The 23,609-nt window shown below is 50.9% G+C and overlaps 1 protein-coding gene across 9 annotated transcripts in view; it reads left to right on the top strand.

Moving 5' to 3' along the window:
• Nucleotides 1–21,486, top strand: part of TEAD4 (TEA domain transcription factor 4) — a 68,293-nt gene extending 46,807 nt beyond the window's left edge. For 7 of the 9 annotated variants that reach the window (XM_086714295.1, XM_086714293.1, XM_086714299.1 and 4 more), the window contains 7 exons: nucleotides 241–284; nucleotides 803–858; nucleotides 3,260–3,447; nucleotides 4,539–4,712; nucleotides 16,631–16,771; nucleotides 17,553–17,705; nucleotides 17,827–21,486. In XM_086714295.1, the coding sequence (XP_086570421.1) occupies nucleotides 241–284; nucleotides 803–858; nucleotides 3,260–3,447; nucleotides 4,539–4,712; nucleotides 16,631–16,771; nucleotides 17,553–17,705; nucleotides 17,827–17,940 (870 nt within the window). In that variant the 3' untranslated portion in view covers nucleotides 17,941–21,486. The remainder of the gene's footprint in view (nucleotides 1–240; nucleotides 285–802; nucleotides 859–3,259; nucleotides 3,448–4,538; nucleotides 4,713–16,630; nucleotides 16,772–17,552; nucleotides 17,706–17,826) is intronic. The other 2 variants (XM_086714296.1, XM_086714294.1) reach the window with 1 other exon arrangement.
• Nucleotides 21,487–23,609: the final 2,123 nt, after the last annotated feature.

The raw sequence follows: 23,609 nt of genomic DNA, 5'->3' as shown, positions 1-23,609 counted from the left end.
ACCTGGGGTTTCTCTCAAGGAGCACCTTCTTGGCAGAGTGTGTCTAGAGACTAGAGCTCCTTGAAACACACTTTGGGACACTGCTGTAACCTAGCCCAGTGTAGCAGTGCTGACTCTCCTTACTGCCCACTGGGTCTAGGCCCCCAATCCTGCCTTCCAGATGAGGCCCCTGCTCGGTCTTCCCACACCACGGCTCTGGTGCATGGGGCTGTGCTGACTCTGTGCTTTTTGCCTCCTCAGTTTTGGCAAGGAGCTTTGCCGGGCCAAGCTGGAACATCCCATGAGTGAGTATGGCCTGCTACCAGTTGCTCTCTGAACTGAACTTGAGCCTGTGAACTTGTGCTGTGGAGCCTGGCTCCCAGTATGGGACAGGGTAGCAGTCTGGGGACAGCCTTTCAGGAGGGGCTTGAGCTTTGGGATCAGGCTGTCCTGCTTTTTAGGCAGTAGCTCAGTCTGTGGTGTGGACACTCTGGGGTGGCATTTGCTGAAACTCCAGTCTGTCCAGGGTGAAACAAGGCCAGAGCTTGGGACCCTGAGGGAGAGAGGCTAGGAAGCAGACCTCTGGCTGGCTTGGGAGGGAAGGAAGGAGGGAGGAATGGATTTTCCCAACAGACATGCTGCTTCTGTGGGTCATCCATGAAACTTGAGGGACTTGGCAGGGGAGGGAGCAGGTGGCCAGAGCCCATTAAGGCCACTTATGCTCAGACCACTGGGGCCAGCCACACACAGCATTGGACACTGCCAGAGACTCCTGGGCTGCAACCTGCCCAGGGCTTACACCTCCTCTCTCCTGTCTCCGTAGTGTGAAACCTTTCTCTCAACAAACCTACGCTGTCCAGCCTTCGCTGCCTCTGCCAGGTGGGTCGGCAGCGCACAGCTCCCGTGCACCTCGCACACCTGCAGCTCCTGCCCTCCAGGTCCCGACCCCCCGACAGCTGGATGCCTCATGCCCCTGTTAGATGCTGCCCTGGCGTGTGCTCAGTCTCCTGGCCCCACCCCATTCTGTGCTCCTGCCACGCACACCTCTGCCGTGCACCAAGCCCGCCATACCTCTCGGGTTGTTTGATACACTCAGGGCTTCCAGGGGTGCACACGGGTCAGAGGGGGTGGTCCTTGTGCCCCAGGGCAGCTGTCCCCCAGCCGTCTTTCTATGCTGCATGTGTGTCCTGTGCAGCTTGGCTCCTGGGATGGCTTCCCTCTTGGTGATGCTAAGATGTCTCTTTCAAAATGGGAGGTCCAAGGAGAGCGTGGCTTTGTTGCCTGGAGCCACTTGTGAGCAGAGGGAACACTCCTGGGCAGAGGCCTGGAGCATGGGTAGGGCCCCTCCCTCTCACTGCTCAGGTAACCTGCCCTGTCTTTGCTTCTTTCTCATGGAGGTCCCTTACCTCCTTCCTCTCTGAAGGGCAAGACAGGATCCTTCCCCTTAACCACCTTTTCTGGCTCGGGGAATGACTCCCTGCTGACCTTCTGGCCTGGCTGGTTCTGTTCTGAGAGCAGCCCATCACCCTCCTGGTGTCCTTATTGCTACTTTCTCCCAGCACGAGCGATCCACCCTCCTGTGTGTCCCCTCCTCTCCCTGGCCTCACTGTCTTGGTTCAGGCCCACCTACTCTTGCCTGGATTACTGCAGCAGCCTCTTAACCTGACACCGGTTTTATCTCGCTTCCCCTCTTCACCCTGTAATTTACCCCAGGGACCTTTATAAAGCATCAATCCCACCATGTGGTTCCTAGGCTTAAACTCCAATCCTAAAATAAATAAATAAATAAATAAATAAATAAATAAATAAATAAATAATAAACAAACAAACAAACAAACAAACTAACTCACTCCAATCCTGGCAAATAAATAAACAAACAAACAAACAAACAAACAAACAAACTCACTCCAATCCTGGCTCCCTGGTGCCTTCTGGGTACAATCTAAACTCTGTAGTAGGACTTGCATGGACCTCCTTGGTAATTTAGCTTTCTCTCCTCTCCCTCCTTCCCTCCATGCCCCCAGCCCCGCCCTGCCTCTGGGCTGTTGCTCAGGCCTCCTGGAAGCTCCTCTGCCCTGCCCCCACCCAGTTTAGGCATCCTGAGCGCTCTGCACCCCCATCTGACACTTGACACTCTATTGCCAGTATCTGGGGTTGGGGGGCAACGTCTGTGGCTGACTGGTCTGTGTCTTCTGTGTATCCAGTCATGTCTGGCACATAGCACTTGTTCAGTGTCCAGCATGGCCCTCCTCCCACCTTGTGTTTCTTCTCTGTCTCCTTCCTTGAATGCTCCCGAGTTACCCACCTCAGCATGTGGGACTTCCCAGCCTGGAAAGCTGGTGTCTGGAGTTCTGTCTCACTGCTTTCTCACATCCCGTCAGTCACTAAGGCCCAGGATGTGCCTCCTCTATCCCTTACTCTTCCCTTCACTACACCGATTTCATTCAGGCCATCATTTTTCCACTGGGAAAACATCCCTGGGACCAAGCCTCTGACCGCCTCACCCCTGCCCAGTCCTTCCCTCACACTGAGTAGGATCTTTCAGAAATGCATGTCTGATCAGTTCACTGTCCTCCCTAAAATGCTCTGTCCCTGTCAGACTCTCAGGCTAAAATTCATGCTGCTTAGCACAGTTCCCCCGTCCGGCTCATCTCTTGTCTTCGTTTCCTGCCACTGGCACAAACCCACCCACTCTCCAGTTCCTCTGAGGACGGGGCTTCTCACAGCCCCTAGTTTGCCTCTGCCGTGTCCTCTGCTTGGAGCACCCTTTCCCCTTTCTCCCCTCCTGCCTGTACTTACTATTTCCTTCAAGCATCACTTTCTTGGGAAAAACCTTCCCTGCCCACCCCCAAGTGCATACTTTGTCAATTCTTATCACACTCATTACTTCTGTTATTAGCAAACCTGTAAGGAATGCCAGGCACTGTTCTAGGGGCTGGAGAGACTGCAGTGAACCGATCCGGAAACTTCCAGTTCTCACGGGGCTTCCATCACTATAGCAGTCAGTGTGTCTGGTTATCTTTGACCGGACCAGAAGCTCCTCCACAAGAACGTAGTTGTGCTGCTCGGAAGCCCTCAGCCCAGCTGGCATCCCGGCCCCTCCACGCGGCACCCATTTTCCCTTGAGGACAGTTCTGTACGGGGGGCCCAAGGGGCCTAACTTGTACTGGGCCAGGCACTCCCCTCCACCACCCCTGCGGGGGGGGTCCCATTTAGGGGAGGCAGGAGATGATTCCCTTGCCAGCACAGGGTCTCACGGCTGGGCCTGGGATCCTCGCAGAGGCTGAGGCGTGGACCCGTCCCCATGTGCCTTTCCTGCTGCATGCAGGGTTTGAGTCTCCTGCAGGACCCGCCCCATCGCCCTCAGCGCCCCCGGCACCCCCATGGCAGGGCCGCAGTGTGGCCAGCTCCAAGCTCTGGATGTTGGAGTTCTCTGCCTTCCTGGAGCAGCAGCAGGACCCTGATACGGTAGGTCCTGGCCTGGGTCTGGCTGGCTCTCCCACCCTCTCCTGTTCCCGGAGGTTCTTGCTCCCATGTCTTTCCAGCTCTTTTTCCACCTGCTTCTGGCTTCCTGCCCTGGCCTTCTGCCCCACTCCACTTCTGGGTTTTACTTAGATGTCCTGTTGCTTCCCAGTCTTCCCTTCCATTGGCCCTCCCCCTTTCCTTCATCCTCCCTCTCTCTTCTTTCCTCACTTCACCTCCCTCTTTCCCTGACACTGTTGATGCTCCCACCCCAAAGCCATCCCCTGGTTTCTTTTTCTATCCCGGTTCTCCTGGCCTCTCCCTCTGCTGCTCCCTCTCTGATCTGTACTCTTCCCTCCGTGCTCTCTGCCCTCCCACCCAGCACCACCCCCCCTTTCCCCTGTGGCTCTGAGGAGCCTCCTGTGTCTGACCCATATCTTTGGGACAGTAGCAGAGAGAGGAGCCCCATCCCCACCCTGTCTCCTTCAGGGTCCCGTGTCCCTGGTGACCAGCGTTACCTGCAAAGGTCAGAGGAGGAGGAGGAGCTAGAGAAGGCTGGGCTGACAGGGTGCCAGAGCCTGGGGGACTTCACAGACCATTTCACACTGATGTTTTCAAACTTGTTTTTTCAGCTGAGGCACCCATTAATCATACTCTTACTCAGAAACCCAGTGGGTACAACAGAAGAAGTAGACTTTGGTTGTAGCCAGGTGCCTGTAAGGGGACACAGAGGCAGCCTAGCCCCCATCTATAGGGTGGAGCACTGTTTGAAAACAGCTTATCTAGGTCAGTGGTCTGACGTGACAGATGAGATAACAGAGGCCCAAAGATAGAAAATGCCCACATAGCCAGGGCAAGAATGATACACATAACTGCAATTTATTGAGTACTGACTAGGTGCAGGCACAGCACCAAATGCTTTATACCCGTTAACTTTGCTTTACATTTGATCCTTTTACTGTCTCCAGTTGGGAAACTGAGGCCCAGAGAAGTGAAGTCACGTGCTCTAGGTGGCATGGCTGTGATCTGAGCTCTGGGCTGCTGTGTCTGCCCTGATTCCTTCTACCTGTCCCTGAAACCAGCTGTTCTCTCCACAGTATAACAAGCACCTGTTTGTACACATTGGCCAGTCAAGCCCAAGCTACAGTGACCCCTACCTCGAAGCCGTGGACATCCGCCAGATCTATGACAAATTCCCAGAGAAAAAGGGGGGACTCAAGGAGCTCTTTGAACGGGGACCTTCCAATGCCTTTTTTCTTGTGAAATTCTGGGTAAGCCCTTTGATAAACTCTTCCTTCCAGTCCCTAGTACGTTGATGATAATGAGGAGAACGGAGGAAGAGTGAGCATAAGGTGCCCTTTCCATGAGTGGAAACCCGGGGAAGGCAGGGCCAGTGCAGAGTGGGGAAGCAAGCACAAAACGGCCACACAGTGGCGGGAGGCTGAGACAGGGAGCCAGCCAGTGGTGCTGGAGGGCCGAGCTAGCAGAATCAGTCCCTCTTCTGAGAGGTGGTGATGGCATCCGGGTCTGGCCAGGAAATGCAGCCTCTAGGGGGCTATAGCACTGCAAACAGACTTCAGGAGACACTGAAGGGGGCATAGGCAAAGAGCCATCGTGGAATGTTTGCCAACTCCTGAGCTGGTTTCAGGGCTGGAACAGAGCAGCTCTTGGGCTGGGCAGGGCTTGGAGAAGTAGGCCGTAGGATTAGGATAGGTCACCCCAAGAGGAATACCTACCCAGCTTGTCAAACAGCTGAGCCCATAGGCTTTGCCTCTGCTGCCTTCCCTGCCTCACCCCTGGACGGGTTCTGTGTTGGGAGAGCCCCCTGCTTTTGAAACATCTCCTCTAAGACTAGGAGGTGTAGTACCTGCGCTGGGAGCTTACCTTCTGGGGGCCCAGTATACGCAGAAAAGGGGTGCAGGGAAGAGAGTCAGACAAGTGCACACTAAGCCAGTGGTGAGGAAGTGCAGAAGTCCTTCGGGCATGCTGATTGGAGCCTTTGGACAGTTTCAGAGTATTTTACATATAATTCCAGGTGGCTTAAAGGCCCCTGGCTGGGAATCTCCAGCCTGGGCTTCTATAATCAAACCCACAGGCCTGGCTATCTTCAGAAGAGACAGTGCTAGAACTGAGACTCGGGGCCCCTGAGCTTTAGGGTGCTTGGCTTTTACACACTGCAGGCTTGCTGTATGAGCAGAATGGAAGTTGGACCTGGGCCTTTAGGGATGGGTCAGATCTATCAGGATCTGAGCCTGGCAAGGGCTGGTACAGCCTGGGGGAGGCATAAGGAAGTGGGCTCTAGAGGGGAAATCATGGGTACAGGTGTGTGAGAGGGAATAATAGAAAATAAGACTGGAAAGGGGAGTTGGATCCTGAAGGTCTTGGTCATACAAGGTCTGGGTTTTAATCTATCCTGGGATGAAAAATAGGTTATATTTTCTTTCACTTTATCTTATTTTTAAATCAGTGAATATTAACTAATACCAAAGGCTTATAGTGAAAAGTGTCAGATTTTTGTCCCACTCCTCCCCAACCCCAATCCCGATCCCCAGAGGCAGTTGATGTAAATTTTCGCTTGTTTATTCTAGGTTTTATCTCCTGAGTTCAAAGTTCTACCTTTATATTGCTATACCTTGATATCACAACTAAGACATTTTGTATTTATTCCAGTACTGTAGAAAAGCATCAGCAATGTTATATCACTTTTCCTCTCATCACCTCAGTACTATCATATACAGTAAGTTGTATAATTTAATAAAAGCAATAAAATGTTTACATTTTTGACCATGCAAAATGACTACCAGAGAGCCAAGAATAATGCTTATGATGTAATTATGTGTTATGATCACGTTTTATTTTTTTGTACAACTTTCTTGTTTTTTTCTTACAAATAAATGGCTTTCTTACTTGCATATTTCTAAATAAACCTATTATTAAAATTTTACAAATCGTTCCATCATAACCATCATACAAATTTTTTTTTTTTATTAAGTTTTTCCCCAAATGCTCAAACCTATCAGATCATTCAGCAGTTTACCCTTTCTCCTGGAGATTTTCCTCCCGGGTGCCTCTGTTCTGCTCCAGCGACTGGTTATTCTCTACACCTAGACTGCTTCCACTTTTCTCCTGTATTGAATCTATGGCTTTCCAGATCTCCTGTTTCTCTCTGTTTGGTGTCCCACTTATTTTGCTGGAAAACATTCTCTAGTACCTCCCTAAGAAAAAAATGTGTGATAGATAAATGTTCTAAGTCTTTGCCTGTTTGAATGCCTGTTTTTGGGGACCAGATCAATAGTTTGGGTAGAGAAACTAGGTCATAAATCATTTTCCCAGAAAGGATTTGCAAGAATCATTTTTCAATGTGTTGCTCCATTGTCTTCAAACACTAGTAGTCTCATTATATCCTAATTCTCTATCCTTTGTTGTGCCACTGAGTTTCGTTTTTGTTTTTTATCTCTGAAAAATTTGCATTTTCCTTTCTATCCCTTATGTTCTTAAGTTTCACATTCATGAGCTTTGGGCTGTCTGTGTTTTTACTTTCTAATTTTCAAGCCAGGCACTTTCAATTGTGACATTAGTATTTCTCAATTTGGGGAGATTTACTTATATTGTTTCTTTCCCTCTGTTTGCTCTGTGTTCTTTACCAAGAACCCCTGTTAGTCTAATGTTGGATTTCTTGGACCTATCCTCTATAAGTTTTATAATTTTTTTGTTGATTTTCCAATTCATCTTCTTGGAGATTTCCTTAACTTTATCTTCTAATTCTTCTAAATTAGTTAAGAATGTATCTGAGTGTATAGTTCATAAAACCCAAAGTAACAGTGGCATAAAGATGTAGTTTATTTTTCTTTCATGTAAAGTAAGTCGAGATGGACTGTCTAGGCTGGTCCAGCAGCTCCTTGAAATCACGGGGGCCTGTCTCCTTTCCAACTGTCTGCCATACACAGTGCATGGCTTCTGTCCTCAAGATCATGGCTTTTGGAGTTCCAGCCATCATATTTATCTCCCAGTTCCAGCCATCAGGAAGGAAGAAGCCAACTTCGTTCCCTCTATGGAGCCTTCTTGGAAGTCCCACACAGCACCTAATTATGTTGTATGGTTGCACCTAGCTGCAAAGGAGCCAGGGAAATGTACTCTTTTGGTGGAGTAAACTGCCATTCTCAATAAAATTAGGGTTCTGTGACTGTAGAAGAAGATGGATGAGTCTTTCAGTTGCTAGTGTGTCATAGTTCAGTTGGTGGCATTTTCCTATCTTAGTCATTCCAAAGATCTTGGCACATCACACAGTTAGTGGTGGATTAGATCAATGGAATATGGTGGCATTCTCTGCACCACCTTCTGTCAGATATTTAACTTTGACCATGACATTTTTAAGAGTTCCTTTTTGTTCTTTGAGTGCATCCTGATCTTGTTTCATGACTACAGTTTTTCTCTTCCTTTCTGGGGATACAAAGTTAGAATCATTTTTTAAGTTTCTTCTCCTTTCTTTGTTTCCTTTTAATCCCTTTTTCTATCTGTTTTGATGTCTGTATTTTAAGTTGGACAGTTTCCTAAAATGGTCATATTTTTTGGTCCATATATTTTTTTTAAATTTTTTTTAACATTTATTTATTTTTGAGACAGAGAGAGACAGAGCATGAACGGGGGAGGGTCAGAGAGAGAGGGAGACACAGAATCTGAAACAGGCTCCAGGCTCTGAGCGGTCAGCACAGAGCCCGTCGCGGGGCTCGAACCCACAGACAGGGAGATCGTGACCTGAGCCGAAGTCGGATGCTCAACCGACTGAGCCACCCAGGTGCCCCTGGTCCATATTTTTTTAATAGCTTTCTTGTCGTATAATTCACCTGCCATAAAATTCACTGACTTAAAATGTATAGTTCAGTGTTTTCTAGTATATTCACAGAGTTGTGCAGCCAGTCAATTTTAGAACATTTTCATCACCTCCAGAATAAGCCCCATACCCTTTAGCTACCACCTCCTATGCTCACTCTCCCAGCCTTAGGCAACCACTAATCCTGTCATTATAGCTTTGACTTTTCTGGACATTTCATATAAATGGAATCATACAATATGTGATCCTTTGTGATTGGCTTCTTTCACTTAACATAATGTTTTCAAGGTTCAGCTGTGTTATAGCATGAATCAGTACTTGGTTCTATTTTATGGCTCACTTAGACTCCGTTGCATGGATATACCAAATTTCGTTTATCTGTTCATCAGTTGGTGAACTTTTGTGTTGTTTCCAACTTTTATGAATAATGCTGCTGTGAACTTCATGACAAGTTTTTGTGTGGCCGTAGGTTTTCATTTCTCTTGGGTAGACACCTGTGGAATTGTTGAGTCATATGGCAACTCTTTGCCTTTTTGAGGAGCTGCCAGACAGTCCCCCAAAGCAGCTGCACCATTTTACATTCCCCCCAGTAGTTGTATGAGGGTCCCAGTTCCTCCAGACCCATGCTGACAATTGATATTTTCTGTGATTATACTCATTCTAGTGGGTATGAAGTGGGATTCCTTGTGGTTTTGATTTGCATTTCTCTGTGCTTATCATTTTTGTATCTTCTTTGGAGAAATGTTTTTTGAGCTCCTTTGCCCATTTTTAAATTGGATTGTCTTTTATTATGGAGTCATGAGTTTATATATTATACATAGAAGTCCCTTATTAGATGTGCGGGTTGGAGATTTGTCTCCCAGTCTGTCAGCTCTCTTTTCACATTCTTGATAGTGTCCTTTGGAGCACAGAGGGTTTTCATTTTGATGAAGTCTGAAGTTCTTTTGTTGTTTACGCCATGCCCATATTTAATAGTTATTGGGAGCTCTGTGTGCAAGGTCGGACTTGACATCTGTTTTTTTTGTTTGTTTGTTTTGTTTTGTTTTAGGAAATCTATAAATGTCAGTATGTTTGTTAGACCTTTTTTTTCTTGAGGTGGCTCAGTTTCTCCATAGAAGACTCCTTGAGTTGTGCCCCTGGAAGGGGTATACGTGGTCACTGCATCCGAGGCATGAGGCAGCAGGAAGGGCTGGGGGGGCGCCAAACATTTCTTATGCGGGTTTCACGTAATTCTGTCTTCCCTGTTCGGGCCTGCCCAGGGTCCCTGAAGCCCAAAGCCCTCCTGTTTAATTTCTGAAGATGATTATTCCCTCGTCTTTTGCTGAAGGGTGGGAGAGGTGGCCCAGAGGCCTAACCGTCCTTGGTACTGCCTTTCAGTCAGTTCCTTGTGTAGAAGCCTGTCCCTCCCCTGCCCCCACTGTCCTGGTCCCTCCAGGCCAGAGCCACTGAGGCCTTCTCTCAGGCACACCAGCTCACTTCTTATCTCTAAGCCCTCTGGAGGTGCTTTAGGTTATAATTCCTTTTGTTTCCTTTGCCCCTCAGGGCTCCTTCTAGCTCTGGCCAGCCTTTAGTCTTGAGTTTGCTGAACTTTCTTGTGGTGTGGTCTCGCCTCCATGCTGGGTTGAGAAGATCTAGAAGGAGAAGGTTCTGGATTGACGGGCAACGACTGCCATGGGTGAAGGCAGTGGGGGAAGATAGTGGCACACTTGAGAAAGATTTGCTATCCCTTCTCTTTAGTAATAAGGAATCATTGAAGGGTTTTGAACAGGTGGGAAGTGGCCAGAGTTGTCCTGAGTTGAATAATTAGCCATCCAGACTGGAAGCCAATAGGGTAGGTCAGGCAGGCGTGTCAGCCTCTTCAGGACCTCAGCCAGAGAGGCTGACATAGCAGGTTGTCCTCCCTTTTTTTTTTTTTTTTTCTTTTGTGAGAGAGGGAGAGGGTGCAAGTGAGCAAGGGGCAGAGAGAGAGAGAGAGAATCCTACGAGGGGCAGAGAGTGGGAGAAAGAGAAGCAGGGCTCACCCAAAGTAGGGCTTATGCTCACCGATGCAGGGCTTGAACTTCCAAACTGTGAGATCATAACCTGAGTGAGGTGAAGTCAGATGCTCAACTGACTGAGCCACCCAGGGACCCATTCTCCCTTTTTTTCAGGAGGGGCTTAGTCCACCTCACTTCCCTTTTTCCTTTCCCTACTCTCCTTTCCAGCTATGACATGGAAATTGGGGCCAAGAGGCTTTGCCATGGGCTACCATTAGCACTGTCACTGTACAGGCAACTCCTGTTCCTGCTGTGTGTCTAGGGAGGCTTCTGGTCTTTTCTTTGGCGAAGGCTGCACCCTCTCTTGAGTCTTCCTCCCCCAGGCCCCCACATCAGTCCAGGCTTAGCCTTGACTTGGAAGAAGGAGCTTGGGAAGGTGATTTGTGGCTCCTTCTCAGCACTGGCTCAGTCACCCTGGGGTTGCAATTTTGGATCAAGAGAAAGGCCTAGTTGGCAGGAAGCATTTATGGGAACAGTACCCTGGAGGAGTGAATGGTATATTTGGGGCCTTTTCACTAGTTCCTGTCTTTTAGTCGTAATATTCTGTATTTTTCTAGCCACCATCCAGACAAGGACCATCCTCAGCCTCCCATCTCACAAAGGCAGGGGAGAACTGAGGCATAGAGTAAGCAGGGGCCTGGCTTTAAGACACCCAGCCAGGGTGAGCCTCTTTTCCTTTGGTCGTTCTCGTGATCTACATGTTGTAAGGTAGGTCAGGGCAGTCGGTGGACAATCACACCAGGCACTATTCATCACTTTACATATATCAGCATGTTCCATCCTGGCTGCAACCCCAAAGGCAGGTTCAGTTGACAGCCTTACTCTATAGAGGGGAAGCCGAGGCACAGAGAAGTGAAATGACTTGCCAGGGTCACGAGGATTCACACCCACTGTGTCTCCAGGGTGTGTGCTCGGAACCATGACACTGAGCTGCCTGACCTTACAGAGTGCCTGGGGTGTACCCTGCTCAGGGTCCTGTGCTCCCCCTGTTCCCATTGGAGAAGGCTCTGGATTGCCTAAGAAAGGATCCTCAAGGCCCTGAGGGACAGCAGAGAATGGCGGTGTGGAGATGGCAGACTTAACTGCGCATTTCTTGTAGAGTTGGGCACTTAGGCCTCTTGAGTTTTCTAGAGTCCAGACTTCCCTTCCAGAAAATGAAGAAGATTGTCCTGCCAGAGGTCAGAGTTGGGCGGGTAGGGAAAAGGAATTAGAGTGTTCTTGTCCAACCTTGTGGGCTTGTGGCCCACATCCCCTCCTTCTGATGTTTTGGGGGAGGTAGGAGGCAGGGATTGATGGGAGAAGGGAAGGGTGGAAATTGATCCAGCAGGTTCCCCTGTGGCCTCTGCGCTGTGCCCATGGCTGTGCACATAGCCCCCACTGTGTGGACCTGACATGGACCTTGTCTTCCAAGAGCTCACCTTCCAAGTGGGAGAATCCAGAGCAGATCTCAGGGTCCCGGGACAGTAACCAGGATATAGGGGAGCATGGTGGGCCACCAGTGGGGCCCTTCCAGTGTGCCATGGGAGAACAGGGGGGCAGCAGTGGGGCCCAGCTGGGCTGTAGAGGCTCTTGTCTCCGTTCTGCCACTTGAGAACTGTGATGACCTAAGCAGATCTCAGCCTCCTTGGGCCTGTTTCTCTGAACAGTCAGCAGTTTTGTTCTTGAGGGTCTGCAGGAGGCTGCCTCTCTGAGGACCCCGATGTGTGAGGGGTCTGCTGGCAGTGAAGGGAGGCTGTGTGCCTGCCTTGCCCCTGCCCCTTGCCTGAGCCCCTAGAGCCAGGCCCTCTCTGAAGGCCAGACACTTGGTCAGGGTGAGGACGGGTGAAATCGGAGATGGGGGCATGGCGGCAGCCAGGGCACCTTGGCAGCCATCTGGTCCCTCCTGGGTGGGGAGGGCAGAACCACCAGGGAGTACAAATCTGTGATGGGGGAAAATAAATGCTCCTGTTTGCTAACCATGAGACTTTTGGTCAGCCATGGGGTCCTCACAGCCAGCTCTGGCGTTCCCAGCCATCTGGAACTCTCTTCTCCTGCCCACTTGCCTGGCCGCTCCCTCCCCTGCTGTGAGCTGCCGTGAGACCAACCACACACAGTTAGGAGAGCTGAGCAGACAAGGAAACAAAGCCCTCTCCCCCAAAGCCTCCCTTTCTTCTCCAGCCTGGCAGTGTTCTTCTGGTCCAGCCCAGGCCTTGACTGTGCATGCTGGGGAGCTGATCAGGGTCTGCTTGGAGGAGGACTTTAATACCCCCAACCCAGCCTCCTAGCCCACCCCCCACTGAAAGTTACTGTTCTTTGATGGGATTGCGGTATTAGTTCCTAGGCTCATGGCTGCCGGGACAAATCATTTCCAGCTGGAGCTGGCATCTGGGTGCAGGAGGGGTTGAGTTGTGAGGCTGCGCTCTGTTGGATGTGACATGCACGGTCTAGAGCAGGGACTGAGAAGCTGAATCCCTCCCTCCTTCCCCACAACACATGAGACCAGCCGAGGCCACCTCTGTCCTTGGGGCGGGGGAGAGAGGACTCTTAGACACTGATGGTTGTTAACACCAGTCTGTAAATTGAAAATGTTGGGCAGAGGTGAGCTGAGGCCTTGGAGGGAGGCGAGTACCCCAGACTGGTCCGCATCCCAGCCTGCTGCTCCCTTTGGGCCCTGACATTTCTCTCAGGCACATACCAGCACATGACAATGAATCTGAGCCCCTCTGGCCCCCACTCCTGGGCTGCGGCTGTCTCGGCTCATCTGTCAGTCACCCGATCCCCCACACCTGTTCCAGGCCCCGCCTGGGCTGCCCACCCGCATCACAGCTATGAATAGGGTGAAGGGAGGGGAGCATGGGGGCACTCAGAGGGCAGGAGGGCGAGGGGGGGCATTCTTCCTCTTAGGCTGAGAAAGGTAAGCCATGCTTATTAGAGTAAGGGGGAATGTAAGGGTGGACAGGAAGTGCCTGAAGTGTGGCTGCAGGAGGGGGTGGGGTAGTAACTAGGAGGATGGGGCACTGAGGGCTAGAGGGGGTGCTGAGAGTGGGTTGTCTGTGTCCCCGGCTGCCTCTCCAGGATCTGTGCAGCATAATCACAGGGCAGGTCCCGGGGCAGACTTTGGATGGTCATTGGCAGGATGTTTATCTCTCTCCCACTACCTCCTTAGCTCTCTCCCTCTTTCTCTCTCCTCTCTACCACTCAAAACACCATCGCATTTATCCTACTTGCTGTCCTACGAGTTCCAAATTCCTTGACAGCAGAGACAATGTTTCAGCCTCTCTGAGCCCCACCCCCCTTGGCTGTGCTGGGGGCGGGGAGCAGGATAAAGTGGGTGACCGAGAGATGGAAGGGCCAGGTGAGTGGGGGGCTCTGACCAAGACCTGGGGCGGAGGAGGGTGCGGAGGTTGCAGGGGGAGGTCGGCAGGGGTGGGGTGGGATGGGAGGTGTGGGGCTCATCTCTCTCCCCGCTCAGTGCCACCGAAAGGTGAGAGGTTGAACAGCCACACGTGGCCTTTGTTACAGGCACACCTCACACCAGGTATGGTCCAAACCCTGGGAGAGCGTAGTCCTTGCTGGCAGGGTGCCTACCATCTGGAAGGGGCCACGGCCATCCAAACAGATCCTACCAGCACAAGGTGATGAAGGGCATGTCATGTCCAGGGCACTGCAGGGGTGCTAGGCAGCCATGACCTTTGTGTGCTGGGAAGAACCAGGGAGGGATTGGACCAATCCTGCCCAGCCGTGGTACACAGCATTCTTTTAGGTGACATATGAATAAATATTTCTTCTTTAGTAGTCATGCTGTTGTTATTACATGTATCAGAAAAAATAGAATCCCTGACTGATTTCATGGGTATTATTGCTTACTTAGCATGGAGTTAGGGAACGAGTTGATTTAAGAGAAAGCAGTAGGGGCATGGGTAAGGCCTGTGGTAGGTGGGACACACGTACACCGTTAATCAAGAGGAGGCTGGCAGGGGCTATAGTCTGAGTGCTACTATCTTATGCCCTGGCCTTGCCACTTGGCTGGCACCCGTCATCCCGTATTCGGGTGCCTGCCCTCCCGGGCAGCCGGGCTTCCTGCCAGCTCTTTTTCACACTTCTGCCCTGCGCTAAAAGCTACAGCATACTTTGAGCAAACTGTTCCTTTTTAAAGAAGTCTGGCAAACTTCGTCTCCCAGGAGGAGCATGTGACTTAGCAGGGAAAATAGAGAGCTGGATTTTGAGCCCAGTTCACCTTATACTTAACTGTAAAGCTTTGGGCCAGTCCCAGCTGCCGTCAGTGTGCAGCCCACCGAGGCCTGGTCTACCCCGGCCAGGACTTGGGCCCTCTCTCTTGCCAGGCCCCATCCCCACCACAGAGTACTGAGACAGGCCAGCCCGGGGGCGGGACGGGGGGTGTTCACAACACTGCTGTTTATTTCAGAGGCTGAGCATTGACTTGAATGTAGCTGTAATTCCTTTTTTTCCTGTCTTCCCAGTGGCCTCATTAAAACCATCACAGACTACACTAAACATATGCCATTCTATTCAACATGAAAACACGCTTTTTTCTTTTTCTCATCATAAAAGGAACACATCCACATTCTGTTCCATAACCATAACCTGCTTTTTTTTTTCACTTAACAATTGTTGTAGTCAATTCACAATAGTAAATACAGGTCCTTCTCAACAGTTTTTGTGGCTACATAATATTTCTATTGTGCCGTAAGACATGTAATGCAATGCCCTCCACCAGTCTAGAGAATGTTCTTGTTCTTGGAAAATTTCTTTCCCCAAAGTAGAGAAAAATAATGACTGAGCTTCCCCTAATGGCCAGTAACAGAACTGCCTGTGCCTGGCTCTAAATGGTGCCAGAGGCTTCCTGGGGTTCTGGGGATCCCCTTATTTTGTGCGGAAGAGTCCTTGGTGTCAGGATCTAGACACCAAGGGTCTAGAGCTTCTACTGCATCCGCAGGGCTCACTCTGAGTCCAGCTTGGTAGTGATTTCAGATTAGTGTGTAGGCGGGACGAGAGGCTCCACCCTCAGAATGAACCTTTTTAAATCTGTGCATTTGTTCTGGGTCCTAAGTGGCTCTGTTAGCACCCCTGGTTCGGATGGAATGATTTGATGTGGGGCCTAAGTTCTGGGGATAGGGACCCCCAAGTGGTTCAGGGCTTCTGAAATACAGTTCCTGCCTCAGAGTCTCCAAGGCACTGAATTATCTCATCCAGTGTCTCCCTCCCTGTCCTGTAACTCTGCCAGATTTGGGTAAGCACTGGAGTTGGAGCCTGAAGACCTGGGACCCATCCCTTGTCAGCTGTGTGGTGTTGGGCGGGGCCTGTGGTCAGGGAGCCTCACTGATCAGACCGAGGCCAAGATCCATGTGTGAAATCAGGAATCTTACTCCACCTTTTCTAATCAACCCAACATCAAGCAGATGCTTCAGGCTCTGCTTTCAGGAGGGGAGGAAAAGCTGTGTGTTGGAGAACAGCAAGAAGCTGATCTAGAGGACCAGAGGCTCACAAGCCAGGCTGGAGAGTGAGAGCAGTGTTCTCTGATGGCAAGGGGCTCGGTGAGAGGGTTTTAACTATGGGGTGATGCAATCAGACTTGGTTTTCGGAGAGAGCTCTGAGAAGTTAGAGAATGAACCAGAGGGAAGAAGACTGGTGTTGGGATTAGTCTGGAGGCTGAAACAGAGATGTAAGAAGGTCAAGGGTAGCTAGACTCAGTAATGCTGTAGAGATGGGTGAGAGGCCAACCCCCAGAGCCATTTCCAAAAGAGCATTGGCAGGGTCCAGTGGCCAGCTGGACTGGAGGATGAGACATTGTCAAGTCCCAGCTTCTCCTCCATGTACCAGCACCCCCTCCCACTCTCCGCTCTGCCAGTCTCCCATTCTGGCTTTCTGTTCCCACGCTTACTTCACCATTAGGATGGACTCTGGAGAGGATCTGATAAATTTATACTAAAATAGAAATGACTGATATAGATTCAGATGTTTGCAGTTTAACAAGAGCAGAGCCTTAGACTATAGGACTTGAAGTCCTAAGGACAAAATTGGGGGCCCCACCTGCTGGGTGTGTTGGTGCCTAAATGGGTAGCAGAGGCCTGAAACTAACACAGGTGCCAATGTTCTCTTTTTCCATTGTTTAGACAACACAACCTGATCTTATACCAGGCCTGGATATGGAGAAAGGTGGAAGCTTTCCAAGATCCTACTGTCCAAGTTCTTTTTAGGCCCTCCTGATGTCTTCCCTGGCCCTAGAACCTGGACTGTGGCCCCAGGCTTCTTTCTGACTCCACCCCTGGAGCCCCTGCCGACTAACCTGTCCACTGCTTGTCTTCCCTGTGTCTTCCTCCAGGCAGACCTCAACACCAACATCGAGGATGAAGGCAGCTCCTTCTACGGAGTCTCCAGCCAATATGAGAGTCCGGAGAACATGATAATCACTTGCTCCACCAAGGTCTGCTCCTTTGGCAAGCAGGTGGTAGAGAAAGTGGAGGTAGGAGCCCTCCCCATATGTTTGTTAAACCAGGCCCCTTGCTGCTTCAGGTTGGCCTTCATCCCTGCCCCCCCCCCCCCACCTCTTTCCCCAGATTTGTGTGAGTCAGTGAGCTCTTCCCCTCATAAATAAGTCTGTTACCTATTGGCAACCCACCTCATGTCAAACACAGATGCCGGGCTGGCACCATGGAAGAGACAGTGCCCCCCATCCCAGGGCTTGTCAGCCCTGGCTGCACCTTTGGTCATCTGGGGACTTTGGAAACACACCAGTGCCTGAACCCCACTCCGCAGCAATAGTAGTTTATAAGATGCTCTTCCAGTTATTTTTAAATAAAATTTTATTTTAAGATAATTATGGTTCCCCACGCAATGCAATTGTAACCCCATGTACCCTTCATCGGGCAACATCTTGCATAACTAGAGCATAATATTGGCCACCAGAAAATTGACATTGATGCAGCCCAGCAATCCGGTTCGGGTGTCACCTGTTTACATGCTGTCATTTGTGCACGTTAGCGTGTGTTAGTGTGCAGTCAGGACTGAGTCATCGCTCTGTCCCATCTCGCCTAGTGCCGCTACACTCAATGCTCCTTCCTCCCGTACCTGGCCTGCCTATCACTGAGGGAGGAGGGGGGCTCTGTTCTCAAGGGCCTCCAGGCCTCCAGCCTTTTCTTCCTACTTGAGAGTGAGTGGGTCATGGAATTTCCCTGTGGAGTTGGGCCTGGGCTGGAGGTGGTCCAAAGAGATTCTAAGCCTCCGCTGCTCCCTGGGTCCTGCAGACCGAGTATGCCCGCTATGAGAATGGCCACTACTCATACCGCATTCATCGGTCCCCACTCTGCGAGTACATGATCAATTTCATCCATAAGCTGAAGCACCTGCCCGAGAAATACATGATGAACAGTGTGCTGGAGAACTTCACCATCCTGCAGGTGTGTGTGCGTGGAGGGGCCGGGGGGCCCACATGTGTGGGGTGGGAGCGGATGGGTAGGTAGAGCAAATGGCATGCCCTCGTTTGGGGCTCACCTTTTTCATCTTTTTCATCACTTGCAGGTGGTCACCAACAGAGACACGCAGGAGACCTTGCTGTGCGTTGCTTATGTCTTTGAGGTGTCAGCCAGCGAGCACGGGGCTCAGCACCATATCTACCGGCTGGTGAAAGAATAAGAGACTCAGGGAGCAGGGAGGGGGGAAGTGACATCGTGTGTGCAGGGACATGGGGAGGGGATCTGTGGGGGCGGCCCCTGAAGTGCCAGGAGAGCTGAGAGGTCATGACTCTTCCTATCCAGGAACAAACTGTGCCTGAACCTGCAATGCCCAATCCCAAATAAACCCAAGATGGTGTGTATTTTCAGAGGACCTGATCTGGCTGTATGAGCCTCGGGAGGGACTGTGGGAGAAGGGGAACTGACTGGGAAGCAGGCCAGAAGCAGTTCCCGAAATCCCCAGTGGACTCAGCTAGGAACGTCGCCAGATGCTGAAGCTCAAGATAGGATGGCTCCTCTGCTGCTATCGAGCCCTGCACTGTGCTGCTGGCCACCCTGGGAGGCCTGGGGATAGGCTCGCGGGTTCTCTGTTCCTCCTCTGCTGTCATTGAGCCCTGCACTGTGCTGCTGGCCACCCTGGGAGGCCTGAGGATAGGCTTGTGGGTTCTGTGCATATCCATGTGTGCACGTGCGGGACTTGTGCACGGCCCTGGCCACCTCTGTTGCCCCTTCCCCAGCACAGTTAGCAGAGAGGCTTGGTCCAGCCCAGGGGTTGGATTTGGGGTGTGGAGGTGACAGTTGTTGGAAAGGTTGGAAGGGGACACAGCCAGAGCTCTCTAGATAGTTTCTATCCGTCCATCCCCAGTGGGCATAGATTCCATGGTCATGCTGGCTGCTTCGGAGTAGCTGTCACAGATCATAGGAGCTTGAGACAGGGAGGGTGAGAGGGGTGGCATGGAAGCCAGCCTGCAGAGTTTAGGTGGTGAGGCTGGTATCACACAGCATCCTTTGTGGGGGGTGAAGGCCAAGAAAATGGGTCAGAGGTCTGCAGTGCACCAGTGGTCTCTGAGACCACCCAGTTCTGATGATCTGTGAGTCCTCCCTGGGCTCCCCTCCACCCCCAGCCGGGGTGCCTGCTGGGTGGTGACTGCCTCGGAGTCAGTCCAGACTGTCCACTCCCTCCCCAGACAGTAGTAGTTTCTGTACTCTCTGTGGGTGGAGGAGGGGGGTGAAACCCTCTCTGGGCCTTGAGGGAACCAGTGAAGGGTTCCCTGGTTCATCTCTTTTGAGAAGTGCATGGGCTTAGGGTTTTGGTGGTCCTGGCTTCAGTCCTGGTATTTTTTAGCTGTCTGACCTTGGGCAAATTTCTCTACCTGTCTGAGCCTTAGTGTCCTTTGCTCTCTCTAAAAGGGAAGGCAATAGTACCTACCTTAGAAGGCCTTAGTGAGAAAGAGAGCTAATGTCTATAAAAGTGCCTGGTGCAAGATGCACTAATTAAGTGTTGTTAATTAGTTTATCCCTCCCTTCCCTCAGTGGGGCCTGGGCCTGGCTCTTTGCTGCCATCTAGTGGCCCTCTGTTATCCACAGCAGGAACCACAATTCCAGCAACCTGGAGCAGAAGGGGGAAGAAGAGTCAAACTACCAGTGTTTACTTTGTGTCCAGCACTCAGGGAGATATATTATGGGAATACAAAAGTGAGTAAAATAGCATTTAGGAGGTGTTATGGTGGTTAGGATCAAGGGCTCGAGTCAAACAGCTAGGATTGAAATCCTGGCATTCAGCCACTGACTAGCTATGTGACCTTGGGGGGCAAGTTACTTAATTTCACTGTGCCTCAGTTTCCCCATCTGTAAAATGGGTATAATAAGAGTACCTACCTCGTATACATAGAGTGCCTAGCATAGTGCCGAGCACATAAATGTGTTTGATAAATATACATTGTTATTCATAGCAGGAGCTCGCAGTCTAAAAAGCCAGATTGGATAACTCTTAAGTGGGGTTGGCTGGTCCTCACAGAAACTGGAGTTCAGAGATGGTAGAGAGCAGGGTGTGGAAGATCCAGGGAAGAGGTTGCGATTGAGAGGGGCTGCCCCTTAAAGGGTTTAGATAAGCAATGTTTAGATCAGCAGATAGCATGAGGGCTGGCCAGTGCTCCAGATGGGGAAAAGAAGCTGGCTATCCAGTTTCCTACCTCACAGTCCAGGACTGCCTCTTCTCATCAAGAAGCAACTTTAAGCAGACGCCTCTGGATGGCTGCTAGACCTCGTGCCAAGTTACATAACTGCACTCTATGCGGGGCCGGCTCGCGTCAAGAGATGTGATGTGGAGGTGGGGCCTGGGGTCCAGGAGTGTCTGAGCAGACCACGTGTGCTCACGTGTCCGTGGGCGGGATTGTGTGAGCCTGTCCCACCCCACCCCTGGTCACTGTCACAAGCCTTGCCCTCTCCCCGCACCTTTCCCCTCAGGCTATTTGGATAAGGGGCACCTTATACCTACACTTCTAGCTTGACTGTGAACCTCTAGGTAAATACGCAGGAAGGATGTGTGAGCAGCCTCTTGGCCGTGGCACAAATGCATGAGTCAAGGAGATGATCTTTTGTGTTATGGGTGGAAAGGAGTCAGTGCAGGTGTGGGGGCCAAGTGTTGGCTGTGCATTTTCCCTTTTCTTTATGACCTGACCTCAGTAGCTTAATGGAAAGTCATGTACTTACAGCCGTAAGTTCCAGGCTAGTCAGCCACAGGAATGCAGACGTAGGTGCCTTTCCCCTGGTGCAGTGCAGACTGCGGCCATGGGGGCAAGTGGGAGCCCTGGCCTGGCCTGCCTCTCCTGCTAGGCATCTCTGACACTGACTGCCCTGCGGCCCGAGGTGGGTGCCCTTCCCTGCCTTTCGGTCTTGGCACCAAATGTTCCCCTGGCCAGTTGTGCCCTGCCCTTCTCCCACTGGAGAACTGTTACATTCTTCAGGAGCTGGTGTGCACTCACCCCTTCTCATGCAGAAGGGTTAGCCACACCTGCCCTTATGCGGCAGAAGCCTTCCATTCCTGACCCCTTGGACACCTGTGACATGGTACCAGAACACAGGCACCCTGTCACCTCTTCTAATCCTCACCCAGTGGGTATTGTGGTGTCCCCCTTTGAAAGATGAGGAAAGGGGCACAGAGAAGTAAACTAACTTGCTTAGAGTATTAATGCATTTTTTTCATTCAGTTAGCAAATATTTACTTAATTTCTGCTCTGTGCCAGGCACTGGGAATATATCACTGACCAAGACAGATGCGGTCCCTGGGGAGCTTACATTTCATTGAGGAGGGAAACAAAGCACATAACAGGATGTGCAGACCATGGCAAGTGCTTTCAAGGCAGTGAGGGGTGCTGAGAGTCACTGGGAAAGCCTCTCCCGCCCGGGGAAGGTGAGGGAAGGCATTCTGAGTAGAGGCAGGGAGGTTTGAGTGCAGGGCAGGTGCAGAGAGGAGGTGTGTGCCAGGTACAGAGAGCAAGAGCTGCACAGGCTAAGGTACGGAGGCAACAGGGGCTAGATCCTGGTCGGGCCAGCTGCCCAGACTGGGGTGGGGGCCAGAGTGGGGCCAGGCAATCCAACTTCCTCTGCAGCCCAACACCCCCTTGCTTGGCAAGGTCTTTGGGTTTTACTCCTTGTGAAGGGAGATCCTGGAAGTGTTTGAAACAAGCAGTAAATATTTTTGATCTTTAATCTTTGCTTTTTTTTTTTAGAAATAAATGGTGGAGCTGCTGTGGACCACAGAGAAGCACATGTAATTGTCTGCTTCTGAGTCTGTCTTTCGTCTTAGACTCAGCTTCTGTGGGTGGAGACTGTAGCTTCCTTGGTCTGTTGCTTTCTGTAAACCAAACACCACATCTGGAACATAGCAGGTGCTCAGTAAACATGTGCTGAAGGAGTGCACACATACAAAGCAATGTGATCCTTGCCATTGGGACCTGGGAGGTGAGTGAGGGCCCTGAGCCCTCTAGGGTGGACCCCTTTGCCCTCTCAACACATCTAGAGCTAGCAGGGAGCGTCACTGAGATAGGGACGTGGAAACAGACCTCCTGTCTCCTGGCGTCTGACAGTGACTGAGCAGATTGCCTCAGGGGCCCCCAGTGAACTTCCATAGAGTGGGATGATCTTCCTAATGAGAGAAACTCACACAGAAGGACTTTAGGGTGCATGTGCATGCATGTGCGTGTGGATATCAACTCTGCCCTTTCGGGACTAAAGCCAGTGGAGTAAGGATCAGTGGCGGCTGTATCAGGCTGCTCATAGACTATTTGTGCTTAATCCATCACTTGTGCCCTCTAACCAGCTGTAGGCTTCAGAGGACAGTGGGCAGGGTGAGAACCGGCTGGAAGTAGGAGGGCAGGCATTTCATATAAGCAGGGGTGGGGGCAGCAGGGAGCTCCTGACAGTCCTCAGCGTTGGGCCTGGTGCAGGGCTCCACTGGTTCACCAGTGCTCACCTGGGCTGAGTCTGCACAGAGGGGGAATGTGCGAAAGAGCAGTGGTGTGTTTTACCCCAGGGGCAGTTATGCCCAGTGACCACTGTGTTTGACTCTTTCTTACATTGTCTGTTATGTCCACTCCAAAAATGAAAACAAAGAGCTTTTCCCCAAAGAGTTCAATCTCTATGTAAGTTGTTCTTAAGAACTAAAACCCTAGAGCCAGGTTGCTGGAGGGCCAAATTGACTGCTTCTAAGTTATGTGATCTTGGGCAAACAGCTTACCCTCTCAGAGCCTTCATAACCCTATTTGTGAAACGGGAAGAAAATGGCTCTGACTTTAGGTTGCTATCAGCAGAAAGGTGACAGAGTATATGTGAAGGAGTAGCACTGTACCTAGCTCACGTTAGCACTCAGTGAGTGGTCATAACTTAGGTATATTAAAGCCTGCACTGACTGTTCTTCCCACCAGGAAAGCGCGCACGCGCGCACACACACATACACACATACACACACGCGCGCGCACTCGCGTTTAGCGGGGGGAAAAAAAAGCTCTGTTCTAATGTCTCCCAGAGCCCATAAGGAGGCCACGGGCTCTTAGTTTAGTGGGAACTGTCCAGCACAGACACAATGCTTAGAGTTTCATCCTCAGGCCTCAGAAATGGTCAAGGAAGTGTTCTTAAATGAGGAAAATAACTTTGTGGCCCATGAGGGGAAGGAGACCCCAAGGAAGGGTCTCGAAAGGGAGCACAGAACAAATGGTGGGCTAAGCGACTGTCCAGAATTTAGATTTACTTCCCAAGAGAAGATGGGGGAGGTAGTCCGGCCCCTTTGCAGAAGGCTGGAGCCCACTGGGTGGAAATGGCTAAAGGTCTTTTTATTTTTAAGCTCATGGATGTCTAATATTCAACTTTAAGGTTTTTTTTTTTTTTTGTATTTTTGCTATGTAACCCCCCTTTGTCTCCCCAAATCTTCAGTAAAGTCTGCTACATACACAAAGGCCTTTGTGCGAGTGATTTCTTTTTATGGAATTGAGAGAGTCCCATCTGTGAATACAGCCCCAAAACAGCAGCAGCAGGTTGGGGCCACAGAGGCAGCATAAACTGAACCGTGTCAGTGGAAGCAGGAATTCAGAGCCCACGTGAGCCGCCTCCAGCCAGCCCAGTCCCTCCCAAGAGAATAGAAAGCCCTTAGGGGTGCCTGCAAACGGGGTAAAGTTCAAGCCTGTGCCGTTGGGCTAGCAGAGCACAAGAGCCTTGGCTGCCAGCCGCGTTACATAAATGCCTCACCACCGCCTAAGTGAGGAGGTTCTGGCGCCAGGTTCTGTGAGCACTGCAGTTTTAGAAGCAGAGCGTTAGGTGTTTAATAAACAACAAAAGGACACAAAAACCACTGGA

The sequence above is a fragment of the Puma concolor genome, chromosome B4, assembly GCF_028749965.1.
Source record: "Puma concolor isolate L17-30 chromosome B4, mPumCon1.1.hap2, whole genome shotgun sequence".
Lineage (NCBI taxonomy): Eukaryota > Metazoa > Chordata > Mammalia > Carnivora > Felidae > Puma > Puma concolor.
This window is presented reverse-complemented; position numbering and strand designations above follow the sequence as displayed.